The sequence below is a fragment of the Lissotriton vulgaris genome, chromosome 4_1, assembly GCF_964263255.1.
Source record: "Lissotriton vulgaris chromosome 4_1, aLisVul1.2, whole genome shotgun sequence".
NCBI classification, from domain to species: domain Eukaryota; kingdom Metazoa; phylum Chordata; class Amphibia; order Caudata; family Salamandridae; genus Lissotriton; species Lissotriton vulgaris.
In genome coordinates, this window is record NC_141691.1 from 1,399,489,732 (window position 1) to 1,399,504,971 (window position 15,240).

At 45.1% G+C, this 15,240-nt stretch overlaps 1 protein-coding gene across 1 annotated transcript in view; it reads left to right on the plus strand.

Moving 5' to 3' along the window:
- TTC39C (tetratricopeptide repeat domain 39C) overlaps positions 1–15,240 on the plus strand; it is a 512,445-nt gene that overhangs the window by 466,075 nt on the left and 31,130 nt on the right. Inside the window, exon 12 of the mRNA XM_086965646.1 lies at positions 8,760–8,864. Within this exon, the coding sequence (XP_086821772.1) occupies positions 8,760–8,864 (105 nt within the window). The remainder of the gene's footprint in view (positions 1–8,759; positions 8,865–15,240) is intronic.

Here is a 15,240-nt window from a genome sequence, read left to right on the forward strand (position 1 = left end):
TGTGTGTTCACAGGTTTCACCTAGCCGAATTACAGGATTTTTTTATTGCCAGCTGAGTCTGATATGCTGTTACGGGACTGCTGCAGGCAGGAGAGGCAAAGGAAAGCGTCCTACCTCGTCGCTATCTTGGCCACACCCTCCTGGAATTGCTTTTGGACAGAGGGAGCTGCTAACATTCAGTTCCTCTGTCCAAAAGCAATTCTGATCCGTTTCATGCTAGCAATTCAGTTCAGTGTTTGGGAAAGGAGGAAAGGAGGAAAGGAAAGGGAAGAGTCTGACCTAATGGAGAAGCATTGGGAAGGAAAGGTGTTACTCATGGGCATTTGAAAGTGGATGGTAAGTAGGTGGATGACAGTAAGGGGAGTAGGAGGGGTTGAGGAAGTGCTAGGACAGGGAGGCTAGCTAACTGATGCAGACTATTTGGGGACTAATGGCGAAATGAGGAGGGATAGAGAAGAATAGATGAACCATAGGGTGGGAACAGGGAGATAGAGATTTGGTGAGATGTTGCCAGGACAGGAGGATTAGGAGATCCCAGTAGGTGGAGCATGCACTGTAAGATTGGTGAGGGGAGGGGAACCTAAGAGATAAGCTGTGTAGCAAAGAGCAGGCATAGTTGTCAAGTTTTTGTGGTAGGGATCATTAGTGTTAGGTCAATTGAGGTGTGAACAGAGTTAGGGGGTGATGTCCAGTGGGGGAGAGTTGTGAGTCTGAGGAGAAAGGGCTCACAGTAGGAAAACGACTTATGCCAGGGTCATTGGCTTGGAACATGATGTTGCCATTACAAAAGATGGAGATTGAAATGTTACTGTTGAAGTGGATGAGGGTGCACATTAAGTTTACGTCCGAAGGAAATGTTTATCAAAGAGGAGATGTTAGGCTCTTTTGTTGTTTGTGAAGAGGAGGAGATTAGGTTACAAGTTCCAAGTCCTCTTCCAAGTGCAATGGTGGCGGTCGGCGAATAGAGTTTCTGTGAATTCTGTCAAGATTTTGCATTAAAAGTTTTCAACAAATACTTTCAGAGGATAGGTGATCTTGAAAATGTCGACTTCAGATTTGGAACAGTGTTTCAAGAGAGAGGTGATCAGTGTGTGTCATCTATGCAGTTTTAGGGTAGGAATCTTGATTTGGAAGGACGTAGCACTTTAATCATAGAAACCTGAAGGTCAGACTATCGGGTGGAGACTCTTAGAAAAGCGATGGGTTTGAATTCAAAGGTCCGGTCACTGCCAAACAATTGCCCTGTAGTGCACACTGGTGTAGTGGAGTGGACCGTTTGTCAAAATTGTGTGTGTGGTATGTAGATACAGAGGAATGAGACCTACAATGTCATAGGTCGGACATCTGCTGTCAATTATCATGTCATGTACACAGGCACCGAGGGGTGAGTCCTTCAACACAGATGTCAAGCATTGTATGAAGATGTAGAGGAGTGTGTCATTCTTAGATTTTAGAGGTCAGGTGAGAAGTTTAGTTATGAATTTAAGAGTCCCAATAAGCCTGTGGTTATTTTTCTGAAAAGGCCCTTACTGTTCTTTTTCCTGGTGTGTAGTCTAGATTCTAGATGTGGTGGACCTCAACTGCTATGTGAAGAAAGTTCATTTACATTTTTTGTGCACCCTGAGGAGGTTGTCTTTCATGAGACGGTAGGTCCACTGGTATTTATGCTTTTCACCTTCTCATTGGATGCTTTTATTTCTTGTCACTTTAGTTTGTAACTGTTTCTCCAACTTTGCTCATCTTCTTCTCCTTGAATACTTTTTCCACTCCTCAACTGCCAGATACTTCAGTATTTTATTTGCATCCAAATATGACTAGATTAATTTATTGCCAGCAAGGCTATGCTAGCCAGTTATCACCAATAAAACCTCAGAAGGATGCTTCTAGACCTTCCGTTTAATTCTGGTAAGTCCTTCATTTAGTCTTTAGTCGTGAGCAGATGGTCTAATGCAACATCCTACTAATATTTTGTCCAAAGCATGCTTTCCTATCTATGCAAAGGAATCGGCTTTGTCGCTTGCATCATTTTCTCTCCTCTCCTATCCTGTCAGTCTACATCCTTGTATTACTGATAGTCTAGCAGCTGAGCTTTTGTCTTATTGTGGCAAACTTGTCGCAGCACTTAAGTATGAGAGTGATGCAGAATGGTGTGTTGCACATACACAGCATCTCCTTGTTGGAAGAGCAATGATCGGGAAGGGTCACGTGCTTGGGAACAGCCAAATATTTACTGTTGTCTGGATTTAGAGCAGATCGGTCCACGTTCTTCTATTTGCTGAGAAAGAGTTTCAGAATTTAGTGATCAGTACAGAGGATGTTCAGGAGTGGGACTTCCCTCGATCTAAGAAACTTTCTTTGGCAGGAAGTTTAAAAATGCTGAGAAACTATCTAGTGCAATGGATGGCCGAATTTGCGATGAGTAGAGCCTTGAAAGACATAGGTTTAGAGCAGCCAGTAGGGGGCAAGAGTGAAGTGGTCATGCATACTTAGGCATAAACGTTGTTTGGCAGTTCTATTCAGGATTGGCTGTCACCTGTGTAGTAAACAAGGTGATGCACCAATGATAAGACCATTGGAATAAACTAGCTTTGACTGGACTAGAGCCATTGGCCACAGTTTGAATTCCAAATAAATAAATAAATATGTTCATGTGTGATGAAATGTTACTTTGATGCATTAGAATCTCAATCTTAAATGATTTGAGCTTGATATTGTTGTAAAGCATTCAAAAGTTGACTGCTTGGAGGCACTGGCCAAGGGAAAAGAAGTCCAGATATGTTGGAATTTCGAGCTTTTAGCTTTGTGTGTGTGTCACTGTAATTGCAGCACATAATGTTGAATGAATTGAGGAGATCCGAAACAGGGCCGAGATGGGCATTAAAAAGGGGGAATTGATGACAGATCCTTATGGAGTATTGGTGGCATTAGTGACAGGTGTAGAAGGAAAAGAATGAAAGGGAGATAAGGTGAAATCAGCCTTTGAGTTAGGAAGAGATCCAGTTCAGGACTGTACTTTAAACTTCAATGTCATGAAGTCTTTGTAGTAATATATGGTGAAGCAGCATGTTTGAGACAGAAGAGAATTTGTATTAGTAGACTATTTGAAATCATTCCAGATGGTTATCAAGCTGTCCCGTCTCTGCCAGATTGTGTTCTATTTGGCTGTCAGATGCAGTGATCTGGGTGTAGTCTCAATTTTGAATTACCAAAGTAAAGTCCTTACGTTTTAGTGTGGTAGCTAGATCTGCCAAGTTGATTCCTTGCTTTTTTTATTGGTTTGATGTAGATTCTTGTGGGCTCTGGAAAATATGCAGTTAATTAGGGAGGTATTGATGATGTTCCTTACCAGGATAGGCACAAAGATTGAGAGGAGAATGTTTTTTGGCAGGGCAAGAATATGTCTATGGTACTACTCCCTTAAAGTACCTCAACCTGTTTGTTCCGAATATTGTTTCTGCTTGTTCCATCGGCTTGGCCCTCATTGCTGGAATGCACTTGCTCTGGACGTCTGGTCTATACCCTCTATAACATAATTTGTAACCATGCTAAAAAAACATCTTCTAGAGTTGAAGTCAGCAGGGTTTGTGTAAGCTTGGCTTGATTCCCCCCTTTTGGGAATAGTAGGAAAACCGTAGTGTTAGGTATTGAGGTGAGGGGGTTGGAGAGACAGCCAAAGAGGTACGTGCTTTTGGTGTAGTTAGCTCATGATTTCAAGTTATATATACCTGCTTTTGGCCGGTCAGATATTTGAAGAGACCATAAGGCCCTTTTTAATACACAAAACTGGGTCATGGGTTATAAGACCATTATCCTAAATTCCAAATTTGGTAGAAAACTACCAGACTTTGGAAATGACCGAACAATAATTAAAGGAAAAATTACTTCATGCATGTTGATATCATTGCTTGTATTCTAAAAGGATTATTGATAAACTGTCTTGTAGCATCACTAGTCTACTCCTCTTAGGTTTTACATATAAAGCCATGCAATACCATACGTTCACAATAAGCTTCTAAATGTATTTTGAGCTATATACATTCACAAAATAATCAGAATTACAATTTGATGTGTGTGACTATTAATCTTCTCTCTGATTTTACTGAACCTCAGAGAGACGGGAGTTCTGGGCATATCCTTACCATATGCAGATTGATTGTTGGACTTCTGGTTTTGCCTCCTCCCGCCAACATCTGGACTAGAATACCAGAAACTCCTATTTTTGGGGGCTTTGCAATATACACTGTATATCCCACTCACTTTGCTTTCCATAAGTAACACTTGACATGTCCACATCCAGGATGATTTTCGGAGCTGGCCAAGACCATTATATTATCATAGGTTTCCAAACACAATAGCCCATCACTCTCTTTGACTTTGTCAATGGACCCATTAGTGTGTAGAATTAGCCAGAGTGTCAACATTAAGTAAAAGAATAGTTGAGAGTTACTACAAGGATGTCCTGTTGCCTGACACTGTCCTTTATCTACTTATCGAATCCTAACATTCACTACCTTGTTTACTAGTAAAAGATAATTGAAGGTTTTGCAGACTTGCAGGTTTTAAAGCCAGTTATCAGAAATCCAGAACCAGGAACATCACAGAACCTAAGGAGGAGGCTGAGCTGCTCGGAAAAAAAGTATGACTCCAGCCAGGACAATAAAAAAATGAAATACTTTGCCTTCTGCCTGATGTATCTAAAAGAGACTGTTGGTTATAGATTCCTAACCTTAGAACTACCCCCAGGCGTCAGACTGGATCTGGAGAATTTTTTCTTATCAGTACCCTTGCGCGTCGGTAGGTGGCATTGGTCGACTCTGCAGTCGCTGTCGGACGTTCTATTCATCGGGATAAAGTTGCAGTGTCTATTAGGACGCTGTTGCTGCGTGCTGATGTCAGTTCTTTTTCCGCGCCAGTCTAGCGCAGATCCGGAGAGAGCAACCATTTAGTCATTTTTTTGCCTTATCCCCGTTGATTGGCTTACATGACGTGGGACCCAGAGCGTCGCCGCTCAAAGGCCGCGTCTTCGGTACCTTCTTCTGAGACAACTCCTTGCCTCCCTCCGTTTCCGGTAGTCGTAGAGTCTCCTGCCCAGCTTTGTGCATTTTACGAAGCCCTCCACTCCATCTTTGGGCAGTCCAACTCCATCAGCGCGCCTTCGGGGTCCTGAGCCTTCAATGCCGCCGGCCCCGGCACCAGTGCCAGCGGAAATCCGAGGATCCAGATCTGGATCTGGATCGACGCCCGTCGACCTAACTCGACCTTCCCCAGCAACTATCCCAGCAACGACGCCCCCAGCGTTGGTCGTGCCCCGACCGATGCAAACCCCAACCTCACCCCTGTGATGGAACCGGAGCCAGATCGACTTCGGCCGACGTCAAATCCGACGCCAGAGGGTACTTTTGTCCCCCTTTTCATCCCTGGTGTTCCCTGTCATCCAGAAGGTGGTGATGATGATTAGGAGGGTCACCTGACCCTTTATCAGACCAGCTTGAAGAACTGGACTGGAGAGATGCCCTGGATGACGCCAGTAGTCTGGACACTTCCCCAGACCTTGCCATGCTTACTTCCGTGGCTACAGAGGTGAGAGCGTCTTATGCTGCGTTGGTGAGAATGGCAGCCGAGGCCCCGGGCCTGGAGCTCCCTTCAGTGGCAGTCAGGACTAATCTCCTGACGGAGGTGCTTCAACTGGTAGCAACGTCGTCTGAACCCCTTTTGCCGTTCAACGAAGCCCTCATCAATGTTCTTCTGAGCACCTGGCCCAAGCCCAGCACAGGGCAATGGACGATTGCCCGCCGCCACCGCCTGGCTCCTGGTGACCCAGTTTTCCTCACCCAACAACCTTCCCCAGAGAGCTTTGTAGTCCAAGCCTCTTCCTCTAAGGGCACATTCCCTTCTGCTCTCCCAGACCGGGAATTCATGAAGCTGGATCCTCTTGAGAAGCGCATGTTCTCTTTCTCCAGCTTGGCATCGCGGTCCGTGAAAACAGCATGCCTCTTGAGCCGATACATCCATACAATCTGGGATACGGTTAATTCTGATTTCACTTCAGTGCTTCATAGCTGCATGTTTGACAAGATGGCTATAGAAAGGCAGTTCGCTTTAATATCATGCAAACAGAAGTTTAGCTTGCATGAAGAGGAAAGGTATCAATATGTACAGCTGAGACAATGGGTTTCTTAAAAACAAATGAGGGCTAACGTGGCTCAATAATTCACTGATATGAAATCGGTTTTTCAACATGCACCTTGTAAAAATGTGTTTCCATGCTATAAGACCCTTTATTGCTTCTTGAACTATCCCAACTTAACGCAGAGTTGAGCTACTAAGCTTGATCGGGACGTCACAGAAACGTCTGAACACAGTTACTTAAGAGGGATAGTAAAGTCACCCATTTGTTGTTAATGTAAAGAATGATCAGAAACGTTGTTTTTGTTGATACTTAAACGTAATGAAAATGTGGGTGGGAACCTCAATTTAGTGGAAGAGTTGTGATCGGTGAGCAACACAGGTACATAATGCCTGGCCTTGTGACATAATACATTTATTTTGGAAAGAAACTCTACTGAAGGTAAAAAGGTCCAAATATTCAATCAACAGACCCACTGGTCGAAAATTCTAAGGAGTATGCACATTAGTGATATTTACATCTTCCCACTATTATAAATAAGGTTATACTCTCCTACTTGTCTCCCCAAGAAGCCCTTTCCAGGATCCTGACATATGTTCAGGTGGTTCCTAGAGGCTTTCCAGGTATAAGACTATTAACTAATGTGATGAACATAGTCCATGAATTTGGATTAACTCTCCTCTGCTCTTGTGAGCAGTCCGATGGATTATAATCTCTGCTTCCCTTCTTATGCTCTTTTCTGATGAGGTGCATTATTCTGCTGTCATTGGCCTCTTTCAGCTTGGGTCCACTTGGGCCACATAACCAAGAGGCTAAGGACATTGCATTGAATGTGATTGCAGGTATGTGTGCCTGGGTGGGCTCGAAAGCCTTTTGTTGTCCATCCTTGAATGCAATCATGGATCTCCCTTATTCCCTTTTGATGGCATGGTACTTTTCAGGTCGAGCCTAGAGTTAGCACGTATGCGCTGTCCGGCGAGACTTGTTGTAGTGGAGTAGGGAATAGAAGCCCTGCCCACTCTCTCCGCCTATATATGCCATTGGCTTGTGTCATTGTCCTTCCTAAATACTGGCTTCTGATTTGTAAATAGGTTTGTTAGTCCCTCCTTAGTACTGCCTTGTCTTAGTTTGTAACATCCCATGGCGACTGGCCCTTTTACTTTGGTTGTTACACGGTACCTATTATTTAGTCTACAAGCACTATTTTCTTTATCGAGTTTCTCTTACTGCAGGCACAACGTGCTTTGCTTACATTCAGTCCATGGTGCCTTCTGTACAACCCCGCCCTCCATTCCATTGTCTGTGCCTTCTTTACCCCCCAACCTCCCTCTCGTTGTCCATGCCTTCTTTAACCCCGCTGTCCCTCCGTTGTCCATACCTTCTTAACCTCCGCCTCCCTCCCTCCCGTTGTCAATGGTGCCTACGTTACCCCCGCACTCTCTCCGGTTGTCCGTGGTGCCCACCTATTGGCTATACCAAGGCTTTTTTTTTATTTACATGCTAAATAAGGGTAGCCGTGCGTCTCGTTGCGGCGGCTCACCCAACTCGTTTTCTAATATATTTTTATTGACATGCTAAATAATGGCTGCCACGTGTCTCGCCGTATGCAGCTCGCCCTACTCAACTTTTTTATGTACATGCTAAATACTGGTGGCCACGCGCAACGAGACGTGCGGCTCACCCAACTCGAAACAAGCATTTGTTATGCAGTAGGGCCGCATTTTGGCAAGTTTGAGCTATTGACATTGGAACTGACAGTGCCTTTTATTTATGATTTGGTTTTTAAAACATAAATAAAAGGCATTGTCATTTACAATGCCAATAGCTTAAACTTGCGTAAATTTGAGACCTATTGCATTACAAATGCTTGTGAGGGCAGAAGTACTGATAAGACAAGCTTTTGGTCGTTGCACTGTTGCAAGAAGCTTGTTTGCCTGCTTCTTCCAACAAACGGTAAACTGGATTATTTCCTGGAAATGCTATACAAGATACCTCTGCTGCAGGCATCCCCTTACTCAGATGCAACATTTTCTGTCTGATATTGTAAACTGAAGGCAAGAGATTAATTGCAAAGGCAGACAGTTGCTGTCCTTGACTATGTTCCAAGACTTTCTGTCTCATGCTTTGGATTCTTTTTCAAAAAGGTTTTATTCCCGTTCTCAACTTCCAAAGGCCACAGTTTCTTCTGGTCTTGAATGCTGTGCCTTTTCACTTGTCAGTCTCCTGAAATGCTTTACAGTATTCTCATACGTGTGGAGGAAGGGAGACTGGACTGTGGTGACTGTTGGGTAAGTAGTCTCTAGCATGTGCTTCAGAAAGTTACCTAGGTACCTATCCCCGTCCCTTTTGTGTGAAGGTCCAAGTAACTTCTCTAGACTGAGTTCAGATTCTGTGGCTATGAAAGATGTCTGTGATTGTGGTGCATCCTATATCTGTTGAGAAAACATAATCTTCATACTTCTCGTCTACCAGTCTTGGGCATCCCATGAGTCTTGAAGAATAGACTCTGCACTTATTCTACAGCTCTCAGTACAGTTGAGTACAAAAAATGCCAGCAATGTCTCAGAATAGTAAAGAATCATTCTCTGTACAATATCCAGATTATTAAACAAAGATTTACTTTGCCTTACAGTTCTTTCAGCTTGCTGTGAAAGATGAGCTGGACCGTCAGAAAAACCTGTACGTTCAGCCGTACGCATGTTACGAACTTGGTTGCCTTCTACTAAAAAAGCCAGAGGTAAGAGCTCACATGCGCTTTGCATCTCTGTGCTAATGGAGACCTTGGTTAAACCATGTGATTATGTGGATTATGTGCGTACAAGTGCCTAAACTAGTTCATTATTGTGACAAAATGTAAGCTGCTTTACTTTATTTGACTCCTTAAATCAAAGACCACTTTGAAATGTACATTTCTATTTTCTCTTAAATGAGACCTAGCTTGATCAATGAACGCCATCGAGAAGATGAATTATCTGAGTGTTGAAAGACTGGCTGGGAACTTTGTTTTCAATTCTCCCTCTTTATGGCGAATTCAAGATTGGGTAAAAAAAAAGTACACTGGTGTTAAATGAAGGAATAAGGGTTTTTTCCTCCGATATCGGTGCTCTTGTGTGTCTTCCATTTCATGGCTTCAAATGCTCTTCAATGCTCCAAATCTGTTGTAACTGTAAAGAACTTGCCGGCAGGTTGAGGCAGAGGCAGGCATTAACACGTTCCAGCCAAGTGTGTGGTATGCCATCTACCATTCCTACCACGTAAGGCCTTGATCAGTGCAAGGCAGCCCTTGATCAGTGTAATCGTGCTTTGTAGACTTGACTACAGCGGAACTTTTTTAATGGGTTTACAAATTAGTAATTTATAGAAACCACTTTTGGTCCAGAATCCATGATTCAGGGCCTGAAGAAATATGATCACCTCCATCCTGATAAAAATCTATTAGCTCACCTTGCTGCCTGCACGATCTTCAAAACCAGCTGCATCATTTACAAATGTATCACTACCAGAACCCCACTTAATTTGTAGACAAGCTCACCATCTCCAGTCGCTCTCTGCACACCTGAAGCGAGGACACCTTCAGATGGGAGACTAAAAAGGAAACATAAGGCTGCAGGCCTGTCCCATCTGTGCACCCAAGATCTGTAACAACACCTCTTTAGCCTCGAGGAGGTGCCCCAATGCTGTTCCAGTTTAGGAAAGAGTTGAAGATGAACCTCCTTAAAAACCCCTACTACAGGGCACATTAACCCTTCCTCTCCTTGGACCGAGCTACCTCTCATATCACTCACTGGCTGCATGCTTGCCTTTGACCCTATACAGTGCTCAGCTATACAAATACCACATATATATGTGATCCTATCCTGAAAAATGTGTGGGTGTGTAGGTGGGTACCACTTCAAATTTGATCACAGTATAAGTTAACTATTATATCAATAGCTTCAGATTATTTGTGGAGTGCGGTAGCCAGTTTACATGTATGAGCTGTCCTGTATGTGCATTGTAAAATGTTTTCATTTTTCAGTTTAGTTGTATTGATATACTACTAGCACCGTTATCACTCAGTGGGCCAAGCTTCTCTAGCATAGCTGTCCACTCTTGCCTAATCAAAACCGGAAGTGGAAGCTTAGGGACTTATTCGCCCTGGCAGATAAGTTGTGGCAAAAAAACATAACTTGGACCCCCTCTAGCCAGTCTCCAGATATCAAGACTGCATGTTTCTATATACCAATGAGACAGAAACTTGCTCACACATCATAAGCTTCACAAGATGGCCTTCACAGTCACCTTTTGATAAGCAATGCTAGTAAGAACATTGGAACCTTGAAGCCCTGACTTGGTTCCTTTGTAATTTTGTTTTTTATATGACATGGTCTACAGTAGAGTGTGCGGAGTGTTTTTTTTTGTGTGCTTGTGTGAGTGTGTAGTATTATGTGTGCGAGTCTGTTTGTGTTCTGTTCTCTACCAGCATTACCCTGTTTCCCCCATGAAGAAATTGGACACTATGGGAAACCAGTTAGATGTCGTATTAGATTAACAATAGAAGCCTGCTTGGCTTAGCTCCCTGGCGGGAGGGCTGCATAATGTGTGTTGACACCATTTGACTCCTCTGGACATATGTATTCCCTGTGCTCTAGTGTGGGCATCTTTTATATATTTAAATTTATGAATCTTTTAAAAATCGCAGTCAACAGAGCCAAAAGCCTCTACAACAGTTTGTTTAGTCGCATATCTATCTCATTAGAAACAATATGAACATCAGCCAATGAGGCGAAAGAGCTATATCTCTTATTCCAAATACAGGCCACCATAGCTCAGATTTCATAACACAAAGTGTTAGAGGAAAATATTAATAAATGATCCGCTGATCAGGGAGTGTTCACGTGAATGTATGAAAGATACCAAGGTTTGGTAACTGGAGTTACAGATAAGTGACTCATTTCTTCTACAGCAGTGGATCTTTTCATATATTCACATGCTTGAATCAGAATAGTAAGCAGCACATAACAATCATAATAAATATAAGAAGGAAGCAGGCTCTTCTTCACTGAACAGGTTAACAAGAACTGCCTGTCCCACTGCCGAATCAGCTTCTGAATAAATCAGGGTAGTAGTGCTTTGCGAACGAGGGCCTGCTCCTCCAGATAGCTGCATGGTGAATATCTTGCAAAGGCACATCATCACAGAGTGCTGCAGTATTAGCCATGCTCCTATTAGGACAACCCTCCCTCTTCCCTAGAGTAGACACATCGCCTTGTTGTAGCAGGAGGTGATGTAGACTGATAGCCAATGTGCTCTTTCCTGTATAGAAAGAGGTTGGCATACTCTTGGGTGGCCAAAGGATAGAAACAATTTCACAGAAGATCAAATGTATTTTGTCGTGTCGACGTATATCTTGAGGAGTGCACATCAACTTTTCTACTGATGTTGTGGTATTTGGGGAAATGACCACAGAATGATAGGCTCATTCAGGTAACAATCAGTAGGGACCTTATGTATAAACTTGGATTTGGATTGGTTCAAGATGACTTTATCCTTAGCAAAGCAGAGAAAATGTTCTTTCTCTGTAAATGCATGCTTTTCCTCTATTATATGTGCAGATGTAAGCGCCAAGAGAAATACTGTCTACCCTCAAATTAACTTTAAATGCGGTCTGCAGATAATCTCGCATGGTGGCAGCATGAGCTGGCTCAGGACAGTATTAAGCTCCCTGGGTACTGGAGGGTGTCATACAGGGAAACATGTTCTGAAACGTCTCTTCATTAATTGCTTTATTATTCTCTGTGAGAAAAAAGTGGTTGAATTAGGCTACATTATTTACAATTGTGAGAATGATGCCAGATGGTCTTGTACTGATGAGCATTTAATTCCACTCTTGGCTAAGCTCAGCAGATATGGAAGCATTTGGTGAGCTGTTATTGTCACTGTGTGGAATTCTTTGTTTCTGCACCAGACTTAGATATGCTTCCATTTGTCGATATATGTTTTTCTGATAGCTGGTGCTCCGCTTGCGTCAGAATGTTTCTACATTGTAGTGTGACATTTAGATAACCAAACTCTAGGTCAACAGGTGCCATGCTGTCAGGCCAAATGACTGGAGGCCATGGTGCAGACATTCTCTGCTGTGTTTGGAAAGGAGATTAGGGTACATCTTTTTATTTTTCAGAACAAAATGTTATTGTTTTTTTTAGAGAGATTGCAAGTCAATCACAGTACTCCGAACACCGGAGGGGCTGTGAGCATATAATCAAAAAGCACAGAATAGCAATCAATACAGTAGTTCAAAGAAGCATAATTACTACAACTCTCCCACCCCCTGCCCCGTATTAACTACCCCCTCCCGGATCCCACCCTAACCCCTCGCACGATGTCCTCACAGGTCAAAGAGAGAAAGTAATTATGAAACAGATAATGCATACTCTCCCTCACCCAGGTTCTAAATGTATCTGTTCTGCATCCACATCCCGCTGTGCTGGCGGCTCCAGCCATAATCCCCTGTACTCCGCCCATCTCTTCCATATTTTGTAGTGCTTCCTGGGGCAGCCTCGGGCCTCAAACACTGGACGCTCCAGTCCCATGCAGTAATCTAATCCCTTTTTCCACACTCCTACTGGGGGGGCCCTAGGGTCCTTCCAGGCGCGAGCCACATCCCTCTTGGCCACAGTAAGGCCAAGGATCAGTAAGTGTTGTTTATAAATGTTGCCACCCACTTGTTCCAGTACATGGAGAAGTCCCAGCTGCGGCGTACGGGGAAGCTCCCAACCCAACACCTCAGACAAACAGTCCCAAACACCTGCCCAGAATCTCTCCAGTGCCCCACCTCCCGACCACATCTTAGACATTCAGGGGACGCAATCAAACCCGCTCGCCACAGCCTCTCTCTAGTATAGTAAGCTCTATGGAGATATTTAAATTGGATGAATCGTAATCGTACGGCAACAGCCGCACCTCTAGGGGCAGCAAGGGCCTCCCTCCAATCCTCTTCTTCTAGCTCTCCCACATCACCCTCCCATGTGGTCCGTAGTTTATCAAGGGAGGAGGAACAATGTGTAACCAATGATTGGTAGATGCGGGATATTTTCTTATCCTCCAATTCACCCATGAATACCTTCGCTTCCAGAGGGCTGAATTCAGGTAAGGAGTCTAGTCCCTCCAGGGCAGGGGAGATGGCATGTCGGAACTGCAAGTATTTAAAGAACTGGGTTTGGGGCATACTATATTCATCTCTCAACTCTTGGAATGATTTTAGTGTTGTGCCTTTCATTACATGGCCCAACGCCAAGATTCCTATCGCGTCCCAGCTGCGGAACCCCTATAAGGACGCCAGAGCCGGTAAACGACCGGTCTGCCACTATGGAGTCTCCCTGGTCAGCCTGTTCTACCATCCCATGCGGTGAAGCGCCCGTCGCCAGATCTGGAAGACCACCTGTGTGACCACCGGGAGCTTCCTCCTCTTTCCAACCGAGTACAATATTGTATGTAGGGTGTCCGGCTCCATCAGATACCTTTCCAGGGCGTACGCTGGATCTCCCCGATCCCCATACCGCCACTCATTCAATACCAACAGGTGGGACGCCTGATAATAGGACAAGACATCCGAAGATGCCAATCCGCCGCAATATGTGGAGAGGAAACAGGTACGGCACTCTCACCGCACCCCCGTCCCAGAGGAACTGGCCCAGCGCCGAATTGACCTGGCGAAACCACTGCGGCGATATAGGAAAGGGGTGGTTCTGAAGTTGATAGAGTAAGCGTGGGAGGGCCACCATCTTGAAAATGGCCGAGCGGCCATATAGATTCGGGGGCATACAGGACCATGTTTTCATTTCCGACCGGACCCGGTCTCAGACAGGAACGACATTGCGCTCCCACGAGACTCCAGGTATGCCTGTCAGGAACACCCCAAGATATTTAAGGCCCCCAGTCGCCCCCTGCAAAGCCGATGCCTAGGCACCCAGCTCGGCACAGTCCCCCAGTGTCCACAATGTGGACTTTCTCACATTTAGATTGAGCCCCAATACCTCTCCAAACACCCGCATAATTTCCAGAACCCTCGGTACTGACCTATTGAGGTCCGTGAGGAAGAAAAGCACGTCATCAGCGTAGAGTGCGATCCTGTCCGATGGCCGGGCCTCCCATTCGAAGCCCCTCATCTGCGCGTCTATGCGTACCCACGCCTCCAAGGGTTCCATGGCAAGGGCGAACAGGTACAGTGAGAGGGGACACCCCTGTCGGGTGCCCCGTCCGATAGGAAAGGTGCCGGATACAGCCCCAGCCACTCTCACCGAAGCCGTCAAGTCGGTATACAGCAGCTTTAAGTACGATAAAAACTGGGGTCCAAGATTCAGGCGAGGCAGGAGTGCATGTAAGTAAACCCAACTCAATGAGTCAAAGGCTCTATCTATGTCAGCCAGTAGGAGTGCCGCCTGGGTTCCTGTGGCCCGCATCATCTCTATCGCCACCTGAGCACGCCTAATGTTATGTCTCGTCGCTCTATGCGGCATAAATCCTGCTTGGTCCGCATGGACCAAGTTAGTGATATACGGAAGGAGGCGATTGGCTAGGGCCTTAGCCAATATCTTCGCCCCAACATTTAAAAGCGAAATGGGTCTATACGATTCGTGACGTTCGGGGGGCCTCCCTGGTTTACAAAAGACCACTATTTCGGCATGTCTCCTATCTGCCGGTAGGCGGCCACACTCCCTGGCTGCATCCAGCGCTCTCTTATAATGCGCCCCCAGCTGGAGGTGGTATTTCCGAAAGAACTTGCATGGGAACCCGTTGGGTCCTGGGGCCTTCCCTGCATTCAATTCCCCTAGGGCCATTCCCAGTTCTTCTGCTGACAACGGAAGTTCGAGACGATCTCGCTCCTCCACCGATATCGCCCGTGGCGGAAGGTCTGCGAGAAATTTATCGATAGCGTCTACTGGGAGGGATTCCCTAGGGGCATACTGTGCCGCATGGTAGCGCGCAAAGCTGTCTGCAATCACCTCGGGGGCTAACTAAGGATCTCCGGCCTCGTTACGAAGAGCCGGCAGTGTCTGTGCCTGGAAAGTACCCTGGCAGAGCCTATACAGCATTGTGCTGGACTTATCCCCCATTGGTAGATTCTGCTCTGC